The sequence below is a fragment of the Saccopteryx leptura genome, chromosome 3 (assembly GCF_036850995.1).
Source record: "Saccopteryx leptura isolate mSacLep1 chromosome 3, mSacLep1_pri_phased_curated, whole genome shotgun sequence".
Classification (NCBI taxonomy): Eukaryota; Metazoa; Chordata; class Mammalia; order Chiroptera; family Emballonuridae; genus Saccopteryx; species Saccopteryx leptura.
The window spans coordinates 72,803,701-72,830,607 of record NC_089505.1 but is presented as its reverse complement, the minus strand read 5'-3'; the positions used below and the strand labels follow the sequence as shown (position 1 = coordinate 72,830,607).

At 46.1% G+C, this 26,907-nt stretch overlaps 2 protein-coding genes across 11 annotated transcripts in view; one reads left to right on the top strand and one right to left on the bottom strand.

The window, feature by feature from the left end:
* Positions 1-17,334, bottom strand: part of LOC136399272 (zinc finger protein 479-like) — a 30,927-nt gene extending 13,593 nt beyond the window's left edge. Inside the window, exons 1-6 of one of the 8 annotated variants that reach the window (XM_066374317.1) lie at positions 17,206-17,333; positions 14,009-14,057; positions 10,505-10,604; positions 7,187-7,260; positions 1,563-1,689; positions 727-822 (exon numbers count right to left, since the gene is read on the bottom strand). In XM_066374317.1, coding sequence (XP_066230414.1) covers positions 727-822; positions 1,563-1,689; positions 7,187-7,201 — 238 coding nt within the window. In that variant the 5' untranslated portion in view covers positions 7,202-7,260; positions 10,505-10,604; positions 14,009-14,057; positions 17,206-17,333. Of the gene's footprint in view, positions 1-726; positions 823-1,562; positions 1,690-7,186; positions 7,261-10,504; positions 10,605-12,263; positions 12,366-14,008; positions 14,058-14,834; positions 14,854-17,201 lie in introns of those variants that run through there. The other 7 variants (XM_066374318.1, XM_066374324.1, XM_066374322.1 and 4 more) reach the window with 7 other exon arrangements.
* A 2,719-nt stretch (positions 17,335-20,053) lies between these two features.
* LOC136399283 (uncharacterized) lies at positions 20,054-25,919 on the top strand. Of its 3 annotated transcripts, none has more exons than XR_010750122.1 (2): positions 20,054-20,242; positions 25,065-25,919. XR_010750122.1 is itself a non-coding variant. In XM_066374337.1 (2 exons), the coding sequence occupies exons 1-2, from the start codon at positions 22,308-22,310 to the stop codon at positions 25,395-25,397; spliced, it is 648 nt and encodes a 215-aa protein (XP_066230434.1). In that variant the 5' UTR covers positions 22,244-22,307; the 3' UTR covers positions 25,398-25,919. The 3 variants fall into 3 exon arrangements, 1 of the variants encoding a protein (XP_066230434.1); XM_066374337.1 differs by lacking the exon at positions 20,054-20,242 and adding an exon at positions 22,244-22,622; XR_010750121.1 differs by lacking the exon at positions 20,054-20,242 and adding an exon at positions 24,620-24,911.
* Positions 25,920-26,907: the final 988 nt, after the last annotated feature.

Genomic DNA, 26,907 nt, shown 5'->3' with positions numbered 1-26,907 from the left:
ACTTTGGGGAGGTGCATTGTGTTGTGATGAATGCACTGAGTCTAAACACAGCACGGTCTTGTTGGAAAATTTCAGAGGATTAGAAATTATAAACCCAAAAACATGGCAACTGCCCCTAATGTTCCTGAAATTTATGCGAGAAATTTGGAGACCTCAACCCTTTCCTTCATAAACTCTTTACATGAGACAAAAATCAACATTTAAGAAAAAGAAAGGTCTAGTTCTGACGATGGAAATCACTGGAGCAAAAGCAGAGTCCTGAGAGGATGCAGGATAATGAGACATGATGGAGTCTAGCTGTCCCTCTATGACAGGGGTCCCCAAACTGAGGCCCCCTGAGACCATTTATCCGGCCCCCGCCATACTTCCGAAGGGGCACCTCTTTTATTGGTGGTCAGTGAGAGCAGCACAGGATGCAAAGCATCGCCTCGCTCACGTACAGTACTACTTCCGTTGTTTTTTTTTTCTTTAAAATAAGATATGTGCAGTGTGCATAGGGATTTGTTCAGTTTTTTTTAAAGTCCAGCCCTCCAACGGTCTGAGGGACAGTGAACTGGCCCCCTGTGTAAAAAGTTTGGGGATCCCTGCTCTATGACAACAGGGATACACCTGGGCCTCTCACAGCCCTTTCCACTGCAGCAGCTTCCCAACCACACTGTAAGGTCTGGCCTCCTCCGTGACCTTTAGATCTCTCACCTGTGTCATCTGCCTCCTCATCCCACCTACCTGGGTGGAAGGATAGTGTCTTTCTTCCCGTCACATCCCAGCGCTTCTTCACTTGCTCCAAGTACATGACCAGGACTGGCTTAGAGACAGAAAGCCCTGTTTAATGCAAAAAAAAAACACCCATGAGTTTTGATAGAGACTTCCCCGTTTCTAATCCAGTCAGTGCCCGCTAAGAAGACAGAATAGAATATGATAATATTTAGAAAATTATTCTGCAGCCCCACTGGTGGTAGCAAAGTGGATAAAATCAACATGGAATGCTGAGGTCTCCAGTTCAAAACCCTAGGCTTGCCTGGTCAAGGCACATATTGAGAAGCAACCTTTCTCACCCCGCCAAAGTTAATAAATAAACACTTTATAAAAAATTATTTTCCGCCTGGCCTGTGGTGGCACAGTGGATAGAGCTTCGACATGGAATTGCTGAGGCCCCAGGTTCAAAACCCCGGGCTACCTGGTCAAGGCACATATGACAATCAATGAACAACTAAATGAAGCAACCATGAGTTGATACTTCTCACCTTCCATCCCTCTCTCTGTAAAATCAATAAATAAAATCTTAAAAAAAAAAAAAAAATTATTTTCCAAAACTGTTTTCAGACAGTATCTTAATTTTTCTAGACACCATGCAAATTTTTCAGACATTGACTTCCTATTCCACATACATTCGAAACCAATTTTTTACTGCAGCAGCAAACGTCCAATTTGGTTCTTGAGAAGAAGAAATCTGAAAGTGTACCATCCAAAGCAGAAGCCCCCAAACAATGCCATAAAAATAAACAAACAAAAAAAAACCACGAGCAGATGCAAAATAAACTTCTAAAGGAAGTCATCCTCACCCAGGGAGACCAGGTTCCTGTAGTTCTCCAACATCACGTCCATGTACAGTTTCCGCTGACCTGGGTCCAGGCATTCCCACTCCTCCTGAGAGAAACCTACAGCCACATCCCTGAAGGTCAATGGTCCCTGAAAATAGAAACACACACATATTCATTAAAGGCCACCAACAGAGTTCAAATAGTGACCCAACTTGAAAACAGTGCTGAAAGTGGTTTTGACCTAGGAGAGTATCCTGAACTATATCCGGTAATATCCATTGGTTTTGACCCAGCAATAACCTCTAAAGTATTCTCTAAAACTGAGAAATGAGGATGACACGTGTCCACAACAACACTGCAGAGACTTGACTTTGCAGAAAAATAAGCTTTAATATAAGACATCGGCACAGGCATATAGATTTGTCAAGGCTGTATTGTGTCATTCACAGTGAGTTGTGTTCATTTCTCAGCTAGAAAATCAGGATGAGTTGGAAATGTAAGTAAGTAGTTCTCCCATATTAACGTGGACGACAATGAACTGAAGTTTTGTTAAAACGGTGATTTCCATGGAGAAGTTCTGCAATGTGGCCCGTGACCCATGTGTTTAACAAGCTCCCATTTTATTAGTGACACCAAAGAAAGTTTCTAGGTCACATGCCATTCATACGTATTTTTTTTTAAAGAAATTTTAGCCTGAGAGGAGAGGAGGAAATAGAAAGAGGAAGAAACACCAATCCATCTGTTTTTCTGCCCTAACCTGGGATTGAACCAGCAACCTATACAATTCAGGCCGATAGTTTAACAAATGGAGCTATCAGGCCTGGGCTACATACTTTCTTCTTTTTTTAAGTGAGGAGATAGAAAGACATAGGCTGCACTTTCAAATTGCACAATAATAGAAATCACAGGAATTAATATATATATAACGTTGAACTGAGAGAGGCTTATAGAATTTTAAAGTTTTTTTTTAATGTATTTTTTTTTAATGCTGCAACTAAGAGTTGAGGCTTTTTTTTTTTTAAAGACTTGATTCATTTTAGAGAGGAGAGGAGGGGAGAGGGGGGGAGAGAGAGAGAGAGAGAGAGAGAGAGAGAGAGAGAGAGAGAGAGAAGAGGGGAGGAGCAGGAAGCATCAACTCCCATATGTGCCTTGACCAGGTAATCCCAGGGTCTTGAACCAGCGACCTCAGCATTCCAGATTGACGCTTTATCCACTGCGCCACCACAGGTCAGGCACTATTATTTATTTATTTATTTTATTTTTTTTGGTATTTTTCCGAAGCTGGAAACAGGGAGAGACAGTCAGACAGACTCCCGCATGCGCCCGACCGGGATCCACCCGGCACGCCCACCATGGGGCGGCGCTCTGCCCACCAGGGGGCGATGCTCTGCCCATCCTGGGTGTCGCCATATTGCGACCAGAGCCACTCTAGCGCCTGGGGCAGAGGCCGAGGAGCCATCCCCAGCGCCCGGGCCATCTTTGCTCCAATGGAGCCTTGGCTGCGGGAGGGGAAGAGAGAGACAGAGCGGAAAGCGCGGCGGAGGGGTGGAGAAGCAAATGGGCGCTTCTCCTGTGTGCCCTGGCCGGGAATCGAACCCAGGTCCTCCGCACGCTAGGCCGACGCTCTACCGCTGAGCCAACCGGCTAGGGCCTTAAAGTTTTTTATCTACTGGTCTTTAGAGCGAAATCGATTAATTTGCTGGTCCCCAAATTTATGCATTCATTGGTTGATTTCTTCTCCCGAGACCCACAATTATGTATTTTACTTCAATTCATTATATATGTGTCCAATACTTATCATTTGCAATTTCTAAACAATTTTTTCAAATTTTTAATTATTAAATGTATGTTTTATTTTAATTTTTTTCTTTATGTTTATTTTATTGTTTTTCCAGAGAGAAAGGGAATGAAGATAGAAAGAGAGACAGAAGTACTGACCTGCTCTTGCATGCCCTACAACTGGGGATCAAACCGACAACCTCTGCACTTCAATAAAATGCTCCAACCATCTGAGCTCTATTCAGCCAGAGGTACTTTAACTTTTTTCTATAAGCTTTGATGTTTCTTTGTTTCATTTTATTTTAATTATTTAGTGACATTAATTACTGACATTATATAGGTTTTAGGTGCACAATTTTGTAACTTATAAACTGTATATACGGCCCTGGCCGGTTGGCTCAGCGGTAGAGCTTCGGCCTAGCATGCGGAGGACCCGGGTTCGATTCCCGGCCAGGGCACACAGGAGAAGCGCCCATTTGCTTCTCTACCCCTCCGCTGCACTTTCCTGTCTCTCTCTTCCCCTCCCGCAGCTGAGGCTCCATTGGAGCAAAGATGGCCTGGGCGCTGGGGATGGCTCTGTGGCCTCTGCCTCAGGCGCTAGAGTGGCTCTGGTCGCAACATGGCGTCGTCCCTGGTGGGCGTGCCGGGTGGATCCCGGTCGGGCGCATGCGGGAGTCTGTCTGACTGTCTCTCCCTGTTTCCAGCTTCAGAAAAATGAAAAAATAAAAAAATAAAAATAAAAAAAATAAAAATAAAACTATATACGGTATTATGTTTTCATAACCACAAATCTCCATCACCACTCATTTTCCCTTTACCCTTTTCCACCTGCCCCACCTCCCTCAGTGTCATATCAAGATCTGCTAACTAAACACCAAGCCTTGGAACTATTGAACTAAGTTGTCATGGACCTGTAAACACGGGAACCACAATCCTTTGGAAAAACTTGCTATAAGTAGTCTTAGACCAGATTCTTTCTTTGTTATGAGAATCTTTTATGAAACACACATTAAAGGGTAACCTTAATTTTCATTCCAAACTAAATCTATAGTTCTTAAAAAAAAAACAAAAAACTGACCAATGAACATAAAAAACTTCATTAATGTTCACAGCAGTTTCTGTAACTAATAACAAAAACATCTTAAGCAGGTAAGAAGGAAAAATAAATAACAATATTTTATGCACATCCACACATAAAGTATAGGAACCAGGTACAACTGAATACTGATAGGTCCTAGCTGGTTCACTCAAGAGGATTGAGGACTGGCTTGTAAATGTCCCAGGATTGATCTACAGTCAGGACATACATGAGAAGCAACCATCTACTTCTCTTCCCTTCTCGCAACCAGTGACTCAACTGGTGTGAGTTGCAAATGGGCACTGATATGAGAAATCACCCCAGACAGGGTGGCCAGGTGAATCCCGTTCTCAGCACATGCAGGATTCCATCTTCTCTATCATTTAAAAAAAAAACCCAAAAACTAATAGAAAAGTTATACTTCAATAAAATCAAGACTGTTTTTCAATTCTATAAATCCTGATTTATTTTTGGGTGATATCCTTTCTATTTTATAAATATACTAGAGACAGAAATACCCGTAACAATTTAAAAAATTAAAATTAAACCTCTGGCTGTTTGGCCCAGTGGTAGAGCACAGGCCTGGTGTGTGGAAGTCCTGGGTTTGATTCCCGGCCAGGGCACACAGGAGGCACCCATCTGCTTCTCCACCCCTCCCCCTCTCTCCTTTCTGTCTCTTTCTTCCCCTCCCGCAGCCAAGGCTTCATTGGAGCAAAGTTGCCCCAGCTGCTGAGGTTCCATGGCCTCTACCTCAGGCACCAGAATGGCTCCAGTTGTAAAAGAGCAACGCCCTAGACGGGCCGAGCATCGCCCCCAGTGGTCTTGCCAAAAGGATCTTGATCAAGTGCATGTGGGAGTCTGTCATGCTGCTTCACATTTCACACACACACACACACACACACACACACACACACACACACAAATAGAACTAAAATAAGCTAAGTTGGAAGCAACAGAGCAATGCCCCGAATGGGCAAAGCATCACCCCCCGCCCCTAGTGACCTTTGCAGGTGAATCACGGTTGGGGCACACGCAGAAGTTTCTTTGCCTCCTGCCTCTCACATTAAAATAATAATAATAACAACAATATAAATAAATAAATAAAATTAAAACATTAGGACACCTTTCTTATTCTTGCACTTCTTTCAAAATTTCAGTGAATCATTAGTGGAGAACTATATCTTAGAATTTTAACTTAATTGAATATATGCTAGTAACAGAATCACCGTGGACAATTCAAATAGTAGGTTAGAGCTTCCATCTTTCATATTCACAAAGACTGCAGGTTCAATTCCTAGTCGGGGCACATGTAGGAAGAGATCAATATTTCTGTCTCTCTCCTTCCTCATCTCTCTAAAGTCAATATAAAAAATTAAAAATATAATGATTATAAAACTTTTACTGCTTTGAAAATCCAAAATGGGAAAATGATTACGCCTGCAATATGACTGTGAAACATTATAACATTTAGAGGCAAGGCCTCATTGCTTCACGGCAGAGGTTATCAAACTTTTTATGAAAACTGCCTACTTTTGCAGCGCTGGTCAACCTAGTCCCTACTGCCCACTAGTGGGCGTTTCAGCTTTCATAATGGGCGGTGGCAGAGCAACCAAACGGCGCTGCGATTGGCCCACCATGAAAGCTGGACCGCCCACTAGTGGGTGGTAGGGACTAAGTTGACCAGGGCTTCAAAAGTGGGCGGTTTTTATAAAAAGTTTGATAACCCCTGGAAGGTTCTGAGTCAAAAGCCAAATGTGCAATGTTTTCCAGAAAATAAAAGTAGAGCCCTCATTTTTAAAGCAACAAAGAAAAAGGGAGTTTCCAGATGACACAGGATGTTTTTTGCATCTTCCTCACCAATCCCCACTAGACCCTTGTTAACCATAATAGGAACTATTAAACTATTAACGAGGCTCTTCAGCCATGTGAGTATCAGGGGGACGTCCGGATGAGTATCAGGTGGCTGAGGCAGAGATAAACACGTCATCACTGCTGTGAGAACAGCAAAAAACACATAAGAAAATCAATACTTGAAAATTATCATAAAAATCATAAGTTTCCTGCAAATGTCCATCCAAAGGTACACTCCACATTGTGTTATTTAACAGTTCCTTTAAATAGTAAGTCTTTCGGACCAATCTAGTGGCCAGTCTCTTCCAGCTACTCTTCTGTCAAAACTTTCTGAGCTATTCTGACCCGCTCAGAATAGCTGAAATATTCTGACCCGTTCAGAGCTAGAACTTGCCGTTCCTTAATCCTGACCCACAGAGCTGACGCTGCAGCCACATGAACCTAAAGCCTACATTCCCTTCTTCACAGATGCCTTCTCAGGTTGATCTATCACAAAAGGGACGTATCTAGTATTTGATAAAGATTATTTCAGAGAGGGAAGTCTTAATGCCCGCAGAAGGGTTGGATGGAGACAATGCCCAGGAGGTTTTGGGACAAAGAAAGGAAATATACCAGCTGCTAACATAACAATTGTAAACAAAACACCCCCCCCCCCACTTTGGTGGCACAGTGGATAATGCAATAAGGAACGCTGAGGTCACCGATTCAAAGCACCATGTTTGCCTGTCAAGGCACCTATGTGGTGTTGATGCTTCCTGATCCTACCCTTTTCTCTGTCCCCTCTCTAAATTGAAATAGAAAACAGAAAAATATGTAAACTGAAGCGACCTCCATCTGCAAGCACACCAGAAGTAGAAAATTATAGGGTGCAGGTGCTAAAGTCACTGAAGTTAGGAGGAAAAGCAAACACAGCCTCTGACCAGGATACACCGCTTACCTGAGAAGCAGACATTTTGCTCTGGTCCTGGTCTGGCTTGTTCTCTCAGGTAACAATATGTCAAACAGTCAAGTCTGCCAAAACAAAACCACCAGACGTTCACAAGGTCATGAAATCCTGTAGGCTAGTCCCACTGTCAGGGAAGGGTAGCCTTGAAATTTATAGCTAAAAAGCATATAATCTCTAAGACCTCATCAAGTAGGGGCACTCACGCTAGGTGAATTTATCTGCTTTGCCTTTTGCCAAGAGTAGAGCTTTGCATAAAATGCTGCTTGCTTTGCCTGAACGCTACACCCTGTTCCTTATCTGAATTCTTTTTAGATGGTGATAATAGTTGAGAAAGAGCGAGCCTCCTTGGATTTGATCTTCTCCATTGACAAAGACCACTCTCCTGCCTTCCTCACAAGAAAGGAAAAGTGAGCTCCTCCAGGGAGACCACACTGTATTTTCTTTCCTAACGTGGTCTCCTCCCTCAGAGGTCCACACATTCCCACAGCAATGAGAACGGGCGCTGCTCTCCTGAACGCCCAAACCCTACACAGCACCGTTACCTCCCCTGAGCATCCCTGCTCCACACTCACAAATGCAGCCTGGGCGCTCCTCTCTGGAGCATGTCTGTGCCCCCTCACTCACCTTTGCCTTCCTGTCAGGGTCCAGGGGCCCCTGGGGAGGTATGATGCCAAGTGAAAAGATGCAGTGAACTGGGGTGCATAAGGGTTACAGAAGCTTTTTTTTTATTTTTATTTTTTACTTTTATTAATTGTTTTTTAGAGAGGAGAATGAGAGAGAGAGAGAGAGAGAGAGAGAGAGAGAGAGAGAGAGAGAGAGAGAGAAGGGGAATGGAGGAGCAGGAAGCATCAACTCCCATATGTGCCTTGACCAGGCAAGCCCAGGGTTTTGAACCGGCGACCTCAGCATTCCAGATCGACGCTTTATCCACTGCGCCACCACAGGTCAGGCTACAGAAGCTTTTGCACACTTTATTTTCCAAGCCAGTTTTATACAGTGCAGAAGGATTCACGCATGCGCCTCCCCCTCCTACTGAAGTAAAGTCTAGACAAGGCAGCAGGTGATATATGTGTGGGAGCAACAGTGCATGTGCTCACACTTCCAGGTCACATCCTCTGGCATAGCTACTGTGCAGGTGCCAGGTGCTACAGCTCACAGTGGGGCGCTCACACTTCCTCTCTAAAACCCAAAGGCCACTCATTTGCTTTTGAAACTTGTTCTGAGTCCAGTGTGAAATTCAGGCAATTTGCACTGGTTCAATAGAAACTATACAGAATTTTTTATTCAGTTCAGCGAACAATCTGTTAAAATGGCACTTGTAATGAGGGTTCTCCCTAAGGTGGGTGGCTGTGCATACAATTACAAATTTACATTTTTTACTATTTTTTTAATGGTCATCTCAACAACAGCACATGCAAAGCGCCCATAGTAATGTTCATTCCATCCACAGGTGAAAAACATTTGAAAGAACTATGCTTATATTTATTCTTTTCATAAAACTCATACCTTTGATAAAATACATTTTAATTCTCTTGCCTGTTACTTCAGTAAACAAACATATAACATAAAGGTAAAAATTGCCAAACTACTAGGGAGTGACAAGCTGTTATTTGTTTCAGCTTTGTGTTAGGTCCAAAATTCCTGATATATCACCAGTGTGCTGGGGTTCCCCAATCAAGAAGCAATATGGAACCTGAGCGGGTTGTAGTACAATGGATAGAGCATTGCAGTGAGATGCAGAGGATCCAGGTCTGAAACCCGGAAGTTGCAGGTTTGAACACAGGGTCACTGGATTGAGTGGAGTATCATAGACATGACACCCTATGGGCGCTGGCTTGAGCCCAAAGGTGGCTGGCTGACTTGAGCAAGAGATCACTCACTCAGCCGCAGCCCCTTTCTCAAGGCACAGATGAGAAAGTAATCAATGAATAACTAAGGTGCAGCAAGAATCTATGCTTCTCATCTCTTTCTCTTCCTGTTTGTACTTATCAGTCCCTCACTGTTCTCTGTTAACAAAAATAAATACTAAAAAAACATATGGAAATACCTTAAATACATTGTATTATGTTTAATCGCGGTTTTTTTTTCTTCTTCTTTTCTGAAGCTGGAAACAGGGAGAGACAGTCAGACAGACTCCCGCATGCGCCCGACCGGGATCCACCCGGCACGCCCACCAGGGGCGACGCCATGTTGCGACCAGAGCCACTCTAGCGCCTGAGGCAGAGGCCACAGAGCCATCCCCAGCGCCCGGGCTATCTTTGCTCCAATGGAGCCTTGGCTGCGGGAGGGGAAGAGAGAGACAGAGAGGAAAGCGCGGCGGAGGAGGGGTGGAGAAGCAAATGGGCGCTTCTCCTGTGTGCCCTGGCCGGGAATCGAACCCGGGTCCTCCGCACGCTAGGCCGACGCTCTACCGCTGAGCCAACCGGCCAGGGCTAATCGCGTTTTTTAAAAAATTATTTATTCATTCATTTTACAGAGAAGAGAAAGAGAATGGGGAGGAAAGAGCAGGAAACATCAACTCCTATATGTGCCTTAGCCAGGAAAGCCCAGTTTTGAAAAGTTATCAGCATTCCAGGTTACGCTTTATCCACTGTGCCACCACAAGTCAGGGACTATCAGCTTTTATTTTGAATGCTGAGTTTTTTCATGTTTGCTGACCCTTGGGTCTGAGTGTTTTTTCAAAAAATTAAATTAGTTCCAGTTCCACTTTTATTAATTTAAAATCATGTTTGTTTAATAACCAATTTCTGGAAACAAAAAGAACATACATTTGCCATTTTTTAATGTTGCCTTACATATTTTTTATATAAATCAATTATACTGTGGATGGTCATGAGGCACAAGGACGTACATGAATATTCATACTACTCTAAGGGTTAATGTTTCTTCATTAATATTTTAAAACTTTTGTGTAACATAGTTTTGTGTACCTCTTTTATTGTCCTTATTTAAGGATTAAATGCATGAAATAGCAAACTACTTTTTGGTATATCTGTCTTTATACTTAAAATGGTTAGTAAGTCAGAGAACCAGCTGTTAAATTACTGGAATCGAATCACTGCCTAGTCCTCTTCTACCTCTGTGATCTGTAAATAGAATTTCTTTCATGGCCCTGGTTACTTGACTGAGTGTATAAAGCACCAACCTGGTGTATCAAACATAGGTCAATCAATGAGAGCAGGAGTAAATGGAACTAAGTTTTTCTATACGCCTCCGCCTCTCTCTCAGGAAAAAAAAAAAGGAGAAAAAAGAAAGCATCAAAGCATAACAAATGCATCCAGGAACCATTCTGCAATTTTCAGGGCTCACCTTGGAATCACCTGGAGCAGCTTATTAAAACAACGCTGCAGCTCTCCAAGTCTGAGGGGGAGGGCTCAGGTAAGGTCCTTCTTAAAACTCCTGAAATGATCTGAAACAGGTGGGGAACAGTTCAGCAAGAATGAGTAAGGAAAAATGACTGCAAGGGAAAGGAGCCTACAGGGGTAACTGAGTCAGCCAGTTAAAGATTAACTACTTCCTCTAGTTCTCTGAAAGGTGGCCTGGGGCCACTTGGCTACACAAAGCAAGGAACACAGAACTTGTAGAGCTGGGGCCACTGGTCTGAAAACCCGTACCCCTTTTCTGACCCCACCTAAACTCAGCCTCCCAACCTGGAGCCATGAGAGTGACATATACTGCTAGACCAGCAGTTCTCAACCTGTGGGTCACGACCCTGGCGGGGTCGCCTAAAGCCATCGGAAAATACATAATGCATATCAGGTATTTACATTCTGAATCATAACTGTAGCAAAATTACAGTTATGAAGTTGCCACCAAAATAATTTTTTGGTTTGGGGTCACCGCAACATGAGGAACTGTATTGCGGGGTCACGGCATTAGAAAGGTTGAGAACCACTGCGCTAGACAAAGGGATCACAAGCCCATTCCATGAAAACCTATATTCTGTAAATGGTATATAAACTCTAAGAATATCAACCTTGGGAAGCATGTGTCTTTGTAGTTTCTAGTCCAACGTGCTGCAATGACTTTTAATAAATTCTCTATCCTCTGATTAAGTTAACTGAGTGTCGGATATCCTCCGTTGGGTCACTTCCTGCTACATGAGCATGTAGGTTCCTTGGGGATGAGGGCTCCACTCTAAGCTGTGGTTCTGCATGTCTGCAGTGCGGCCCAGGATACGGCATCTTGATCTAGGTCCCTGCATTGCTCCCTCAGAGCGGTTTTCAGCAGCACTGGCTCACGGAGATCAGACACAGCACCCTCAGATGTGTGGGTATTGTAAGAGCTTGGGACTAGAACTTCTATGACTGGCTCCCTGGGCAGAATTTTCTCTTATAAAGTTACATGAAGTACTTTAAAAACAAAAAAAGTGTATTTACAGGTTTTGAAGCTGAAAACATGGGAAAAACGAGAGCTATTAAAATATGTGCATCACCTTACTCAATGAGTAGACTAACTCTGTAATGTAAAAACCAAGTTTCAGGTCAATCCAGGCCATCCTTCAGTGTTTTCAGAGTGGACAAGAGGGACTGGAGTGCAACACCTCCTTGCTGGCTCACAGTCACTAATTCAACTATATATATATATAGATATATATACACACACACACAAACATATATATACATATATATTGTATATATGCTGCTGAACATAAGATGAATTCATCATACTAGGTTCTGACTGCTAAGATCATACACATTTTTACCAAGTACACTCTCAGAGAGCCTAATATTGTTTATTAAGTACCATTGGCTGTTGCAACACATGATACACAATAGAAAGGATGCAGGGTTCGCAACATAAACTAGACACAACACATTTAAAAGAAAAGTGATGTGAAATCTTTAATTATGCTTATACGGTCTAAGTTTTAAAAAGTCGAGACCTAAAATTTAATAAAGAATTTAAGAGCTCCTTATGAGGTATCACTAATGCTTATTTCAGAATTTAATGGCTATACAGGAAAGGATATTTAACAGACTAAAATTATAACAAAAAAGACTTTTTCTTTCCTTCTTTTTTTTTAGGTAAAAGAAGGGAAGGCAGAGACCGAATCGCAAGACTCCACCCACCGGAGGCCTTTGTTCTTTTGCTCAGAAAATGAGACTTTTTTTAGCTTCTGAGGCTCAAGCTATGGAGCCTGACCATCCTCTCAGCGCAGGAGACCAACTGGCTCGAACCAATGGAGTCAGGGAGGACAGGGAGTGAAGGAGAGAGGGAAACTGAGGGAGAAAGAAAAGGGGGGGAGTGGGTGGGGCGGGGGAGGGGTGGAGAAGCAGATGGTCCTGTCTGATCTGGAATCAACCTCAAATCCAACCCAGGGCATCCACAGCCGGGCTGACGATCACGGAGCAAAACCAGAAAGCGCCCAAAAAGCTTTTAAAAAATGCATTAAATGTGAGACATGCTATTACAAGAAGGAAATCCAGTAGACTGAAACAAAGAATACCCAACACTCTTATTATTTCTTGAAAATCTAAAACTAACATAATTTTACAAATTTCATACCAATAAATTCAAATTATAACTAGAAAGAAAAACTGTCTCGGGCTGAGACTCAGTTATTTCTTGTCCCAGTTTCCCCCTCCTCCGGCCATCTCAGGAAATGAGACCCATCACTGAAGCACAAGTCCCGCCCCTCGGAGTTTACAAGGGCTGAAACTCAAAACAAATAATCCTCACAAGCCTTAGAAACTGAATATTGGTCATTCTCATTTAAATCACTTTAACCAAAACAACTCAGCAACTATTAAATAGATTGTAAACCTGCACAGCCCATGTATCATCCTTTAATCATTCACATCCGACAGGCTCACCACACATCAAGTCAGGCTTCCCCTTCTGCTTCTATGTAAGTTTGGTCTATAGCCCCGTTTCTGTGTCTTCCCTGCTTCTCTGCACAATCGTCCTTTCCTGTGTTTCTGCTCCCATTCCGCCACGCGTCCTCCCCTTTCCCTATTCCTGCCCTACACCTATTCCGAGAGTCTCTGTAAACCTAGTTCCAATATAGACGCTGTAACAGTCTGTGCGACTGTTCCCATCTCCGTGGACGTCTTTGTTCTCCCGAACCCTAGCCAGTAACCCGTTTCTCCAGTTCGTTGTCACAAACCCCACCCCTGCCCCGCAGGCTGACTCCGAGCTGTTTCCTCCTCGGCTCCATCATGCCTAAACCGCTTTTCTGTCCCTCCTCGCCCCCCAGCTCTCCTCCTCTGAGCCACTCCCTCCTTCTGCTCCCCAGCCCCCTCTCCTCGCGCCCTTTTCTCCGGGCCCCTCCCTCTCCTCGGGTTTCTCCCCTTTCTTCCCCCCGCGCTCCTTTCCCTGGTTACTGTCACTCTCCCCGTCGCGGTCCCGTCCCCCGCACCCCCACGTGGCCGTCTCTTCATGGCCCCTCACTGCCCTCTCCTCCCCTCCCGTGTCTCTCTCCGTCCCCTGACCCCTCCCAACCCGCTCTGCACGTCCTGGGGCCCCCTTCGCTGTCGCCGATCCCACAGCCCTCCCCGCGCGGCCTGGGGGCTTAGCCTTTTGCTAAGCCTCGAATTTACAAAGCTTTTTGCCACTTGCAGTCTAAAACAAAGTGGCACAAGTGCTCACGCTCTTCTTCTGGGAACCCCGAGTTCTCGCCCGGAATCTCCGCCCCATGGAAAGTGTGCTCTTTCTGGACGCGGGCCGCTAATTAATTGGGGGGGGTTCCCACGCCCCACGGCGGGAGGACACTGGCAGGACGGCCTCAGAGTTTCCCCGGAAAGCGACGCGGAGCCCCCACCCGGCACCGAAGCGGGCAGGCTCGGGGCCTCACTGGGACTCCGCACTCACCGCTGGCGGCTCGGGAGTGGAGCTCTTCACGTCCGCACCGACCTTCAGCCTCTCGGGGAAAAAGAATGGAGATGAGGAGGGATCAGGTTTAAACAGGAAACACCGTCACCGACCCCCCAGCCCTCGTGACCTTTTCTACTGCCGCTTCCGGTTCACGAATAAGCTGCGCATGCGCACGACCTTAAAGACGGTTGGGGTCAGATTTTGAACTACTACTTTTCGCCAAGGGAGTGATTTCAAAAGTGACCAGGTCTGTGTCAAGACAGCTCATTGGAGGGGGGGCAGGCTAGGGAAGCTACCTGAGCTCTCCTCTACCTGCTCACTGGTTATAGAATTTCCTTATTCTTTTGTTTCACTTACCCACATCATTTTTACTAAAATTTGAAATATTTTTTTTGCAAAATTTAATTTATAACCCTCCAAAGATTCAATTGGATCTTTGCCAAACATATATATATATTCATATATGTGTGTATCTATATTTTTTTTCAAAATTTAATTTATAACCCTCCAAAGATTCAATTGGATCTTTGCCAAACATATACATACATACATATATACATATGTGTGTATCTATATCTACCTATCTATCTATCTATATTTTTTAAATGATAGATGGAAAGATACAAACAGGGACAAACACCTGGTGGGATTCAGCCAGCCCTCGCACTGGTTCTACAAAACCGATTCATAATTTTTTGTGGAGTTCGGCCAACTAGTTAAAACGGTGCGGCGGACCAGCGCAGCTCCCAATTCTGGGTCTTGAGTGAGAACAGTGCAAAATTAAGAAAACAGACTCATTAAGAAAAAAGGATGGTGGCCTGACCTGTGGTGGCACAGTGGATAAAGTGTCGACCTGGAAATGCTGAGGTTGCCGGTTCAAAACCCTGGGCTTGCCTGGTCAAGGCACATACGGGAGTTGATGCTTCCAGCTCCTCCCCCCTTCTCTCTCCCTCTCTCTCCTCTCTAAAAATGAATAAATAAAATAAAAAGAAAATGGACATCCCTGTTTAAAAAAAAAAAAGAAAGAAAAAAGGATGGGACCAGAGGACTCTTCAATGCTGATGGCAATATCCAAATACCCCATAACCCCAGAGTGCTTTTTTTATATAGTCATATGCAAATCAAGGAAGTCCTTGATACAAAGTTACACAACTGAGGCTAAAACAGGAATTCTCCCAAGGCATAAACAGGAATGCCCTCACAGTGGGACATAAGTGAAATCAACCAATATCTGAACAAAGAGTAAGAGGAAGGGCATGAAAATTGCTTCCAGCAACTTAGCAGCAAGTGAAGTGGGTGCAAATACTCAGCATCATAGCCAATATGGAGGTGGAGGGGAGAGAACTTAGCCTTTTGCTAAGCCTCGAATCTACAAAAGCTTTTTGCCACTTGCAGTCTACAACAAAATGGTACATGTATCCACGGTTTTCTCTTAAGAAGGTGCCTGGATAGCTGCCCTCTGCAGAAATTAAAATTTTCCATTCCTTACTATTTTTAACGTCCAATGCGCAATAGCATATTCTAAGCGCCTCTAATAACGTTCATTTCCTTCACAGGTGATAAAAACCTGAAAGAATTATGCTTGTAATATTTAATCATTTCACAAAACACATTATACATTTAATGAAATGCTACATGTCGCCTGACCAGGCGGTGGCGCAGTGGATAGAGCGTCAGACTGGGATGCGGAAGACCCAGGTTCGAGACCCCGAGGTCGCCAGCTTGAGTGTGGGCTCATCTGGTTTGAGCAAAAATTCGCCAGCTTGGACCCAAGGTCGCTGGCTCCAGCAAGGGGTCACTCGGTCAGGGCAATCAATGAACAACTAAGGTGTCGCAATGCGCAACGAAAAAACTAATGATTGATGCTTCTCATCTCTCCGTTCCTGTCTGTCTGTCCCTGTCTACCCCTCACTCTGACTCTCTCTCTGTCTCTGTAAAAAAATAAAATAAAAATAAAAAAAATAAAAAAGAAATGCTACATTTCAATTTTCTCACGTTTGTTACTTCAGTAACAAAAACAGGAGGGAATTTTCCATGGCAAGTATCCCCATCAGTTGAGAGAGGTGTTTTTTACTGCCAGCGCTTCCCCCTCCCCCCCCCCACTCCGGCGAGACTTGAACAAACGGAATGGCCCGCCATTTTCAGGCTGCACACTTCTTGCACCGTCTGCCCATTTCAATGCAAATCTACAATACATGGCCACAACCACCCACCTTAAACCATTCTTCCACTTCAATGTAGTTCCATCTATGGACCTGTTTCTGTCCCTTCCTGGATCTCTGCACCGTCGTCCTTTTTTCTGTTTCCCCTCTCCTGCTCTTTCTCCCCTTTTCCCTATTCCTGTGCCGGGAAACTCTTGAAACCTATTTCACCTTAATGTCCATTTACCCTTGATCGTTTGGAGTGCTCCCATCTCCGCGCAAGTCCGCGTCTTTCCTGCCCCCCCCCGCCCCCCACCTCAGAGGGCTGCCTCTCTGAGCTGTTTCTCCCTCGGCTCCCTCACCCCTAAACCCCCTTTCTGTCCCTACTCGCCCCCCCAGCTCTCCTCCTCTGAGCCGCTCCCTCCTTCTGAAGTGCCTCGTCCTGCGCCCCCACTTCTGTTCCCCAGCCCCTCTCCCTGCGCCCTTCTCTCCGGGCCCCTCCCTCTCCTCGGCGTTTCTCCCCTTTCTTACCCTCGTGCTCCTCTCCCGGTTACTGTCACTCTCCCGGTCGCGGTCCCGTCTCCCCGCACCCCCACGTTGCCGTCTCTTCATGGCCCCTCACTGCCCTCTCCTCCCCTCCCGTGTCTCTCTCCGTCCCCTGACCCCTCCCAGCCCTGCTCTGAGCGTCCCGGGGGCCCCTTCACTGTCGCCGCTCCCACACAGCCCTCCCCGCGCGGAGCCGGGGGCTCTTCTGGGGACCCCGCGTTCTCGGCCCGAATCCCCACCCCACGGAGAGTGTGCTCTTCCTGGACCTGGCCCTCTTATTAAATGGGGTGGGGTCTCAGGAGGGGGTCCGCAGGTCCCCAGGCCGAAGGTGGGGGGCTGCCCCCTCGGGACCGAGGCAGGAAACCCCGCGGCCGGGGACGTCCCACGCCCCACGGCGGGGGGGACACAGTGGGGCGGCCTCACTGTTTCCCGGGAAACCGACGCGGAGCCCCCACCCGGCAGCGAAGCGGGCAGGCTCCGGGCCTCTCACCGAGACTCCGCACTCACCGCTGGGGAATCGGGAACGGGGCTCTCGGCGTCTGCAGCAACCCTCAGGCGCCCCGCGTGCAGGAATGGGGACCCGGAGGAGCGGCTTTACACCCGGAAGACCGTCACCGCCCACCTGCACCTCCCGCCGTGACTGTTTGTACGGCCGCTTTCGGGTCAGTAAGAAGCTGCGCATGCGCAGAGCCTCAAAGACAGTTGGGATTAGATTTTGCACTGTTCCTTTCCTCCAAATGAGGGAGTTAAAAAGTGACCAGGTCTTTGACAAGACAGCTATCCTCAGTGTCTCGGGATGACACTTGGACCAACCAAACTATTCTCAGTACTTGAGTCCAACACTGGATCCAAGCGAGCCACTTGCTGTGATTGGAGAAGAGAGAAAGAAGAGAGAGAAAGGGAAGAGGAGCAGATGGCTGCTTCTCACGTGTGTCCTGAAAGGGGATCTACCTGGGATGTTTGCACTCTGGGCTGATGTTCTAATCACTGAGCCCCGAGCCAGGGCCTCAGAAGGGATTTCAATTCAATAAGTTCGTGTGTGTGTGTGTGTGTGTGTGTATTTTAACTGTATTTTTCGCTCCATAGGACACATCTGACCATAAGACACACCTAAGGTTTTAAGGAGTACAATACCAAAAATATATTCTGAACCAAATGGTGTTAAAATATTTAATAAAATATACCACTAATAATTCAACAATTTTAACTCAACAGCAGTATTCACAACCATTTAGCACTGTTATTAACAAATGAGAAGAGACTTTAATGTACAACTACTCTTCTACTTGTCCGGGAACCCCAGGAACTTATTGCTAGTGTCAGAATTTAAGAAGCTCAGTTGTTCACAATCACTGGTATTACCTTCTTTGCTATTTTCATATGTGATACTATCGTCAGTGCTATCTAAGGCATTGGTAATGCCACAAATTTTGAATGACCGTACCCTGGTTTCAATCTTCACTGACTGCCATGTTCTCACTCATTCACAGACTTGAATAATAGTGGGTCTCTTCATTGGTCCAGTTGGTGTCAGATCATGATTACCATCAGCCATCCATTTGTTCCTCTCTTCTCACATAAAGACTTTAAACGGTTTCTTTATGGAAATGCCAAGAGGTGCAACTGGCTGGTAAGACCTCCAGGAATTACAGCAAGTAGAGTCTTCAATTCTTAAAAGTTATTTTGTGTGGTTTCACTAATATGTGCTCTAAACTGGTCAAGCACTAACAGGGAAGATTTTTTCAGAAGCCCTCTAGGATGTCAGGACCAAACTTTTTCAATCCACACTCTCATTCCCTTTTCATCCATCCATCCTTTCTTATGAATGTGTACAACTCCACGTGGTATCACTTCTTTTGGCATGATTTTCCTTATGAATATTACCATCGGTGGCAGTTTCGTGCCACTTGCACAACCAGACAACAGAACAATATAATGGGTTTTCTCACAACCTGACGTTTCCACAATTATGATTTTGGCACCTTTCAGATCAACAGTCCTGTTAAGATGGCACATCAAAGGTTAGCGGGATTTCATCCATATTCCCAATCTGGCTAATTTCAAAATCACTTTTCTTCCTAGCATCAATTGCAAATTTGTGAAAAGACAGAATCTTTGACTCATATTCTTTTGGCATTTTTTGTGCAATTCTAGTTTTGGTATGCATGGCAAGGCAACGTCTCATAAATCTGAAGAACCATGATGGTGATCCAGTAAAATGCTGAATGTCTTTCTCTACAGCTATGAGTTTGGCTTCGTATATTATCATTTTTGTAGAGACTGAGAAACCACTATTCCTGTAATGTATGATCCATTCTTTCATGCCCACGTCTACCTCTGGCCACTTTGCAGCATGCCTATGAAGAGTACACATACTTTTATCTGCTTTCTGCAGCTGATCCTGTTTTTTGTGGGTTTTTTTAAATTATTTTTATTTATTTATTCATTTTAGAGGAGAGAGAGAGAGAGAGAAGGGGGGAGGAGCAGGAAGCCTCAACTCTCATATGTGCCTTGACCGAGCAAGCCCAGGGTTTTGAGCCGGCAACCTCAGCATTCCAGGTCAACGCTCTATCCACTGTGCCACCACAGGTCAGGCAGCTGATCCTGTTTTATCCACTCCCTGATTTTTTTCAGTAGAAGGTATCCCGAAATGTCTCTCTGCTGCTTTGGTTCCATGTATTTTAACATATTTTCCTACCGCCATTTAAAAAGGAATTTTATATGCTAGCCTTTTCTGCTTTGTCATTTGTGTAGGTAGTGACTGTGGCACTTTTCTACAAAAAAATACAGTAATAACACAGTTATGAAGTGGATCTACTACTGATGCACTGTTATAGAGATAGATTAGCTGCTGACACACTGTTAACGGGGACACCATTGGGGTTATACCTTGGTAGGGAACACTTGGAATCCCACGTGTACATTGGCCCTCTGTACAACTGGAAATGGGGCCGCTGATACTTACCACTTTGCTATTTGCACCTTATATGCCCAATAGCAGTTTATCATGCTAGCTGTACAGCTGTGCACATTATTGCGCCCCCTGTGTAAGGACCCGCCTTACCCTGAAGGTTGCATGAGAGGTTGCATAAGGAACAAGAAAATTAGAGCTGACCCAGCCCCTAAATCCTGTTTATCTAGATTTGTAACAGTTGTAGCAGTTTTAAAACTTTTCCACTGCCTGCCCTGTTACTATACCATGTGACACCACCACCACCACCCCCACCCCGCCACCCCCGGCCAATAGCTAATAGCCAAGTCTGCTTTTGGAAACTGCTTGCTTGCTCAGCCTATATAAGACCTAGTTTGTAAGCGTTTGGGCGTGGCTCTCATCTGCTTCTTTTTAAGAGTATAGTGTCCCTGAGACACCCGAGAGTCCGCCCCTGCGCAGGTTAAAAGCTTGGCCAATAAATTTTCCATCTAAATTCCTGAAAGTCTCCGACATCTGTTTTGTACCCCGGTGGATGCTACATTTTGGGGGCTCGTCCCGGGATCCCCTTTGGTGGGACCTTTGGTCGGAGGCCAGAAGGACAGCTCGAGTTGGGTAAGTTTTGCTGGGGATCCCATGTAGTCTGTTTCTGGCTCCGGAGCATTTGCAGCCTGTGGTGGTAGACAGGACGCTGTCAGAGACCCGCCCAGGCACTCAGGGGAAAGGGCAGGACGCTGCTCCCTGAGTTATCTGTATCAGTAAAAAGGTGACCGGTCACATTAGGAATTTCTGCACTGCGCTGCGGTTTGGCTGTGTGCAAATGCCTGAGTCGAATGTAAGACAGGTGAGAGGAAGAAATCCGAATGAAAAACTTGCTTGTGTGTGTTTAAGTCTGTTTATATATTTTTAGTATTGTTGTTCTTGTGTGGGTTTTCATTGAGGAAGCAGAAAAGAAGAGGATTCAAATTGAGAACCGAAAAATGGGACAACAAGAGTCTGTACCCGGTTCTCCACTAGAGTGCCTGCTAAACAATTTCTCTGATTTTCAGAAAAGAGCCCAAGGGTACGGGGGACCACCTCCGGACCGAGAGACCCTGCGGACCGTAAGTCAGTTAGAATGGTCCGCCTTCAACGTAGGATGGCCCACTGAGGGAACTTTTGATCTCCCTATAGTGTTTGCTGTTCAAGCTATTATCTACCAGGTGCCCCACCCGGACCAATATTTATATATTGATGTGTGGGTTGATATTGCTACTGAGAAGTCCGGGTATATCAGAAAGTATCTAAAGAAGGGCAAGAGAGAGAGAAGGGCAATATGTGTTACCGCAAGTAACCAGAGGACAAGGAAAAGCAGCAAGGAAGTAAAAGAGAGAACCAACCCCCCAAAGCAGTCTAATGTACAGTCATCTAGAATTTACCCTGTCTTGCCTGAACCGCTAGAGGATCCTTTAGACCCAGTAAACTTCCCTCCTCCCTATCGGAGACAGGACGAACCTGATTCCACACAGCAGGAAGAAAATAGATTTTTGAGTCCACCACACACCCGAGGAGGCACAAGCTATTCAGCTCCTCCTCAGGCGGGAGCCGCTGCCATTTTGGCTCCTCCTCGGGCGGGAGCCGCTGCCATTTTGGCTCCTCCTCGGGCGGGAGCCGCTGCCATTTTGGCTCCTCCTCGGGCGGGAGCCGCTGCCATTTTGGCTCCTCCTCGGGCGGGAGCAGCTGCCATTTTGCCTCTTAGGGGAGCACCCCCGTCACTAGAAGCCGGCCCAAGGGCCCCCTCTCGTATGATTTATGTGCCTTTCTCCACTAGTGACCTCTATAATTGGAAGCACCAAAATCCCTCGTTCTCAGAAAAACCTCAAGGATTAATCTCCTTACTTGAGACTGTTTTTAGAACCCATCAACCAACATGGGATGACTGTCAACAGCTTTTGCAGACTTTGTTCACCACAGAGGAAAGAAACCACATAAGCCAGGAAGCGGAAAAGGCTTTCCTAGAGGATGGGGAAACAGAAAGGGAAATAGGGGATGTCCTCCCTAGACAACCACCAAACTGGGACCCCAATGTTAGCAGGGGAAGGGAGGCACTCTCTCTCAGTATCGCCGGGCTCTACTGCGGGGACTGAAGGCAGCAGCCAGGAAGCCTACTAATTTTAGTAAGGTAAGTGAGGTTATCCAGGGACGGGAAGAGTCCCCCGCCGCATTTTTAGAGCGGCTAATAGAGGCCTACCGGGTTTATACCCCTATAGATCCAGAGGCTGAAGAAAATCGCAGGTTAGTGAATATAGCTTTTGTGACACAAGCAGCATCAGACATTAGGAAGAAGCTTCAAAAGTTAGAGGGATTTGAAGGAGAAAATAGAAGTAAGCTGTTAGAAATAGCTCAGAAAGTATATGTAAATAGGGATGACCCGGAATTAGGAAAAGCGGCTGTCAAAATCCTCCTTGCTGCTAACAGCTCTGAAAGAAAGGAAAAAGAAGGGCAGCATCATCGAGGTAAGGGGAGAGGCCCACCGCAGAGGCAACTAGACAAGGACCAGTGTGCATACTGCAAAGAGAAGGGACACTGGAAGAAGGACTGCCCTAAACGGCGGGCTAAAAGGCCCAACCGGGAATCACAGGTACTGCTCCAATTGGACTGACGGGGCCAGGGCTCTATCCCTGTTGGCTCCCAGGAGCCCATGGTCACCTTAACAGTCGAAGGAAAGCCTACTAGCTTCCTGGTCGACACGGGAGCCACGTATTCAGTCTTAAAGAGTCCACAAGGAAAAATACAAAAAGAAACCACGAAGGTAGTCGGGGTAACAGGAAAAGCAGTATCCTACCCACGGGCCACTGCTAGGATCACTGATCTAGGCCGCGGCACCATCACCCACTCATTTCTAGTCATTCCAGATTGTCCTTACCCACTCCTGGGTCGAGACCTCTTACAGAAGCTTCATGCCACGATCACCTTCAAACAAGAAGACAGTGGCCGGGAAAAAGGAAGCCTAGAGGTAACGGTGCCCATATCAGAAGAATACCTGATAGCGGCCTTCCAGGGAGGTAAGGACAAATCTATCGGGGTCCCAGAGGAACTAAGGCAAAAGGTACCCGGAGTGTGGGCTGAAGCCAACCCGCCAGGCCTAGCCGCCCATCAGCCACCTGTCACCCGGTACAAGACCTGCGGGAAGTCAATGCCCGGGTAGAGACTATACACCCCACAGTGCCAAACCCCTATACCCTGTTGAGCTCATTGCCCCCTACGCATACATATTATTCAGTATTGGACTTGAAGGATGCTTTCTTCTGCATCCCACTAGCCCCCAGAAGCCAAGACATATTTGCTTTTGAATGGAATGATCCAGAAAATGGACTAGTGGGACAATATACTTGGACCAGGCTTCCCCAATGGTTCAAGAATTCTCCCACTATCTTTAATGAAGCTCTGAGCAAAGACTTGCAGGGTTCCGAGCTGACCATCCATCAGTTGTACTGCTACAGTACGTGGATGACCTCCTCATCGCTGTAGCCGAAGAAGAGCAATGCAGGACGGCCACCTTGGACCTACTCCAGGATCTTCAGCAGATGGGATATCGAGTCTCTGCCAAGAAGGCCCAGATTGTCACCCAAACTGTAAGTTACTTGGGGTATAACTTACAAGGGGGACAAAGGACATTATCCAGCCAAAGGATTCAGACTGTGTTGCAGATCCCAGAACCCACTAACAAAAGGCAAGTGCGGGAATTTCTGGGAGCAGTAGGATATTGCAGACTCTGGATATTAGGATTTGCAGAGCTGGCCAGGCCCCTCTACGAATTAACACGGGGCAAAGAAGAACAGTTTATTTGGACAGACAAGGAAAGGAAGGCTTTCCAGGCACTGAAGGAAGCCCTAGTAGCTGCCCCGTCATTGGCGCTACCAGATATGGCCAAACCTTTCCAGTTGTACATTGCTGAAAAGGGGGGGGGGGTAGCCTTGGGAATCCTCAGCCAAGAGCTTGGACCATGGAAGAGGCCTGTAGCATACCTATCCAGGAAGCTAGACCCCATAGCGTCTGGCTGGCCAACCTGTTTGAGGGCACTTGCTGCTACCTCAATCCTAGTTAAGGAGGCCAACAAGCTGACATTGGGTCAGGACATCCAGGTTATTGGAGAGCACTATCTAGAACAAGGGCTGCGTACCCCACTGGATAGGTGGCTCTCCAATGCATGACTGACGCAGTACCAAGCACAGTTATTGAATCCCCCGGCAGTGCATTTCTTGAAGACGGCAGCCTTAAATCCTGCCACCTTGCTACCGTTGCCAGACCCATCAGTGGTCCATGACTGCAGACAGATATTGGACACTGTCACAGGGGCCAGACCGGACCTTCAGGACCAGGCCTATGAGAAGGCAGACCTCACGCTGTTCACTGATGGAAGCAGTTATGTCCGAGATGGACAAAGATATGCAGGAGCAGCCGTAACTACTCAGGACAGTGTCTTATGGCAGAAGGCATTATCAAAAGGTACGTCTGCACAGCGAGCAGAGTTAATTGGACTTACACAGGCCCTCCAGATAGCTGAGGGCAAAGTGGCCAACATTTACACGGACAGCAGATACGCCTTTGCCACTGCTCACATTCACGGTGCCATTTACAAAGAAAGAGGCTTGCTAACGGCAGGGGGAAAGGAAATTAAGAATAAGACTGAGATCTTAGCCCTGCTTGATGCCATTTGGCTTCCCTCTAAAGTAGCCATAATTCATTGCAAAGGACATCAAAAAGGGACTCTCCAATTGTTCAAGGAAACCGTTTTGCTGACATCACTGCCAGAGAAGCTGCGGAAGAAGGGACTGCAGACATTCTTCCTCTCTTGCCTCAACCCTTGCTGCCTCCAGACCCTAAATATACTCCTGAAGAAGAGCAGGAAGGAAAGCAATTAGGGGGTAAAAGAAATAAGCAGGGGTGGATAGAACTTCCTGACACCAGACTCTACCTACCCCAAGGAATAATAGAAGAAATTGCAAAGGAAATCCACGCAAGTTCCCACTTAGGGCAAAATAAGATGGAACAACTAATTAAGAAGTACTATAGGGGACCTCAGATTAGGAATATAGTACAATCTATAGTTTCTAGATGTAAGGCTTGTGCTAAGGTCAATGCTATAAACAAGAAGCTTCCCCCTTTAGTTAGATATAGGGGAAAGTGCCCAGGAGAGTTACATTGCATTTACAGGCCTCAGAGTTCTGGGCAAGTAGAAAGAATGAATAGGACCCTAAAAGAAACCTTAATCAAGTTAAAGGAGGAGACCGGCGAGAACTGGGTAGAGTTACTCCCCTTCGCCTTGTTCCGGGTCAGAAGTACCCCATATGTCAACAAGTGGACTCCCTATGAGCTCATGTTTGGACAACCTACTCCATTAGTTCCCCAGCTCACTAGAGAGGAAATAGAGGTATCTAATCATAATTTCCTCAAGTCCCTACAGGCATTACAGCAGATCCGAGAGGAAGTGCGAGAACTAAGGAGGGAAAGAGGAGCAGCCCAAGAAAGCAGCACCCGAGAACCTCCACCAGAGCCTGGACAATGGGTATGGCTCCTTAATCATCGCAGGGGAAACCTCGAGCCAAGGTGGCAAGGGCCATTCCAGGTATTGCTCAGCACACCTTCTGCTGTTAGAATTGCTGAGAAGCCCTACTGGATCCACCTATCCCATGTGAAGCAGGCCCAGGAACCAGGAGAGAATAATAGGACATGGCGAGTGCGACGGGACCCCGATCAGCCTCTCAAGGTCACCTTCTCCAAGGAATAAGGACTCTAATATTTTATTGGACCAATAATCCTAAACAAGGTTTTAGGTTTCATCAAAGAAAGAATAGAAGTTGTTAAGCTCATGGTTCTTTCTCAGCCTTACACGCTCCTAGCAGGGGAAGAAAATGAGTCAAAGGTTTAACTCATGTCTAAGAAAAAGGGGGGAATGTAGGGACCTGCCTTACCCTGAAGGTTGCATGAGAGGTTGCATAAGGAACAAGGAACTTAGAGCTGACCCAGCCCCCAAATCCTGTTTATCTAGATTTGTAACAGTTTTAACAGTTTTAAAACTTTTCCACTGCCTGCCCTATGTTACTATGCCATGTGACTTCTCCCCCCACCAATAGCTAATAGCCAAGTCTGCTTTTGGAAACTGCTTGCTTGCTCAGCCTATATAAGACCTAGTTTGTAAGCGTTTGGGCGTGGCTCTCATCTGCGACTTTTTAAGAGTATAGTGTCCCTGAGACACCCGAGAGTCCGCCCCTGCGCAGGTTAAAAGCTTGGCCAATAAATTTTCCATCTAAATTCCTGAAAGTCTCCGACATCTGTTTTGTACCCCGGTGGATGCTACACCTGCAAGCCTCATTGGTTGCTCTGTGGCTGCCATAGAACACATCTAGAAGAGGTACGGTATCAGCAGTTCCTGGTAGTAAGGAGGACCAATGCCACAAGGGCGACTTAAAGTGGACCAAAGTACGGGTCTTGGTCCATTGCCTTGGGGCATCCCAATTTGAGATGCCCTGCCATATGAAACCTGCTCCAAAAACGTACCTCTCCCATGTTTCCATGGCACATGCGCGGGCTCTGGTCCAATCAGTGCTTTATGCCATGCATATATTACCATGGCATAAGGCCCTGCATCAGACAGAACTCCAGTATTTGGAGGGGACAGGTACATCCCCGGTACAACTGCGGTCTGCGGTATGCTCAGGCATCCAGCCTATCTGAATGACTGGGCTCAGGAGAGAGATTTAGATGCAAAGAGTCGTCTTGAAACCAGCGAAAAAGGTCAATGTTTATGAATAATCTAAAAGATAGTAAATCAGCTGGCCCTGGAGTCTTTCAGACTCCAGGACCAGCCATTCAGGTTGTTGTTGTTCTTTAATTCAGGATACTCCCCTGCTGCAGCACTAGGGAAAGGCCAGTTATTTTTTACTCTACATAGGTAACCTACCTAAATTACAGCTAGAATAAAATGATGAAGATGAGCAGCATAGCCTGCTTCATCTGCCGCTGCTAAGCCTGTGCTCACTGGCTTCCCAGCTCATTGCACAAGCTTCACACACTCGGCCCCTCCCCTATCTACCAGCCAGCCAGCCAACCAGTGAAATGCTATTAGGCTGACAAGTGACGTCAGCAATTCACAAAGACCTCTAGCAGCTTCAGTGCAGCCTTCTACCAGTGCAGGGTCTCTCTCATGTCTGCCCTTGATGATGCCAGTGAATGCACCCATACGATATCGCTCTCCTTCCCTCCTGCCCTGCATGCCACGGTGGAAACTGGAACAAGGA

Bases quoted from the DNA above. Each gene is read 5' to 3' on its own strand.
- LOC136399283 (XM_066374337.1), top strand. From the start codon at position 22,308: ATGGTCACCTTAACAGTCGAAGGAAAGCCTACTAGCTTCCTGGTCGAC. The intron at 22,623-25,064 runs GTAACGGTGCCC...AATTTCCTCAAG, and splicing joins GGGAAAAAGGAAGCCTAGAG to TCCCTACAGGCATTACAGCA.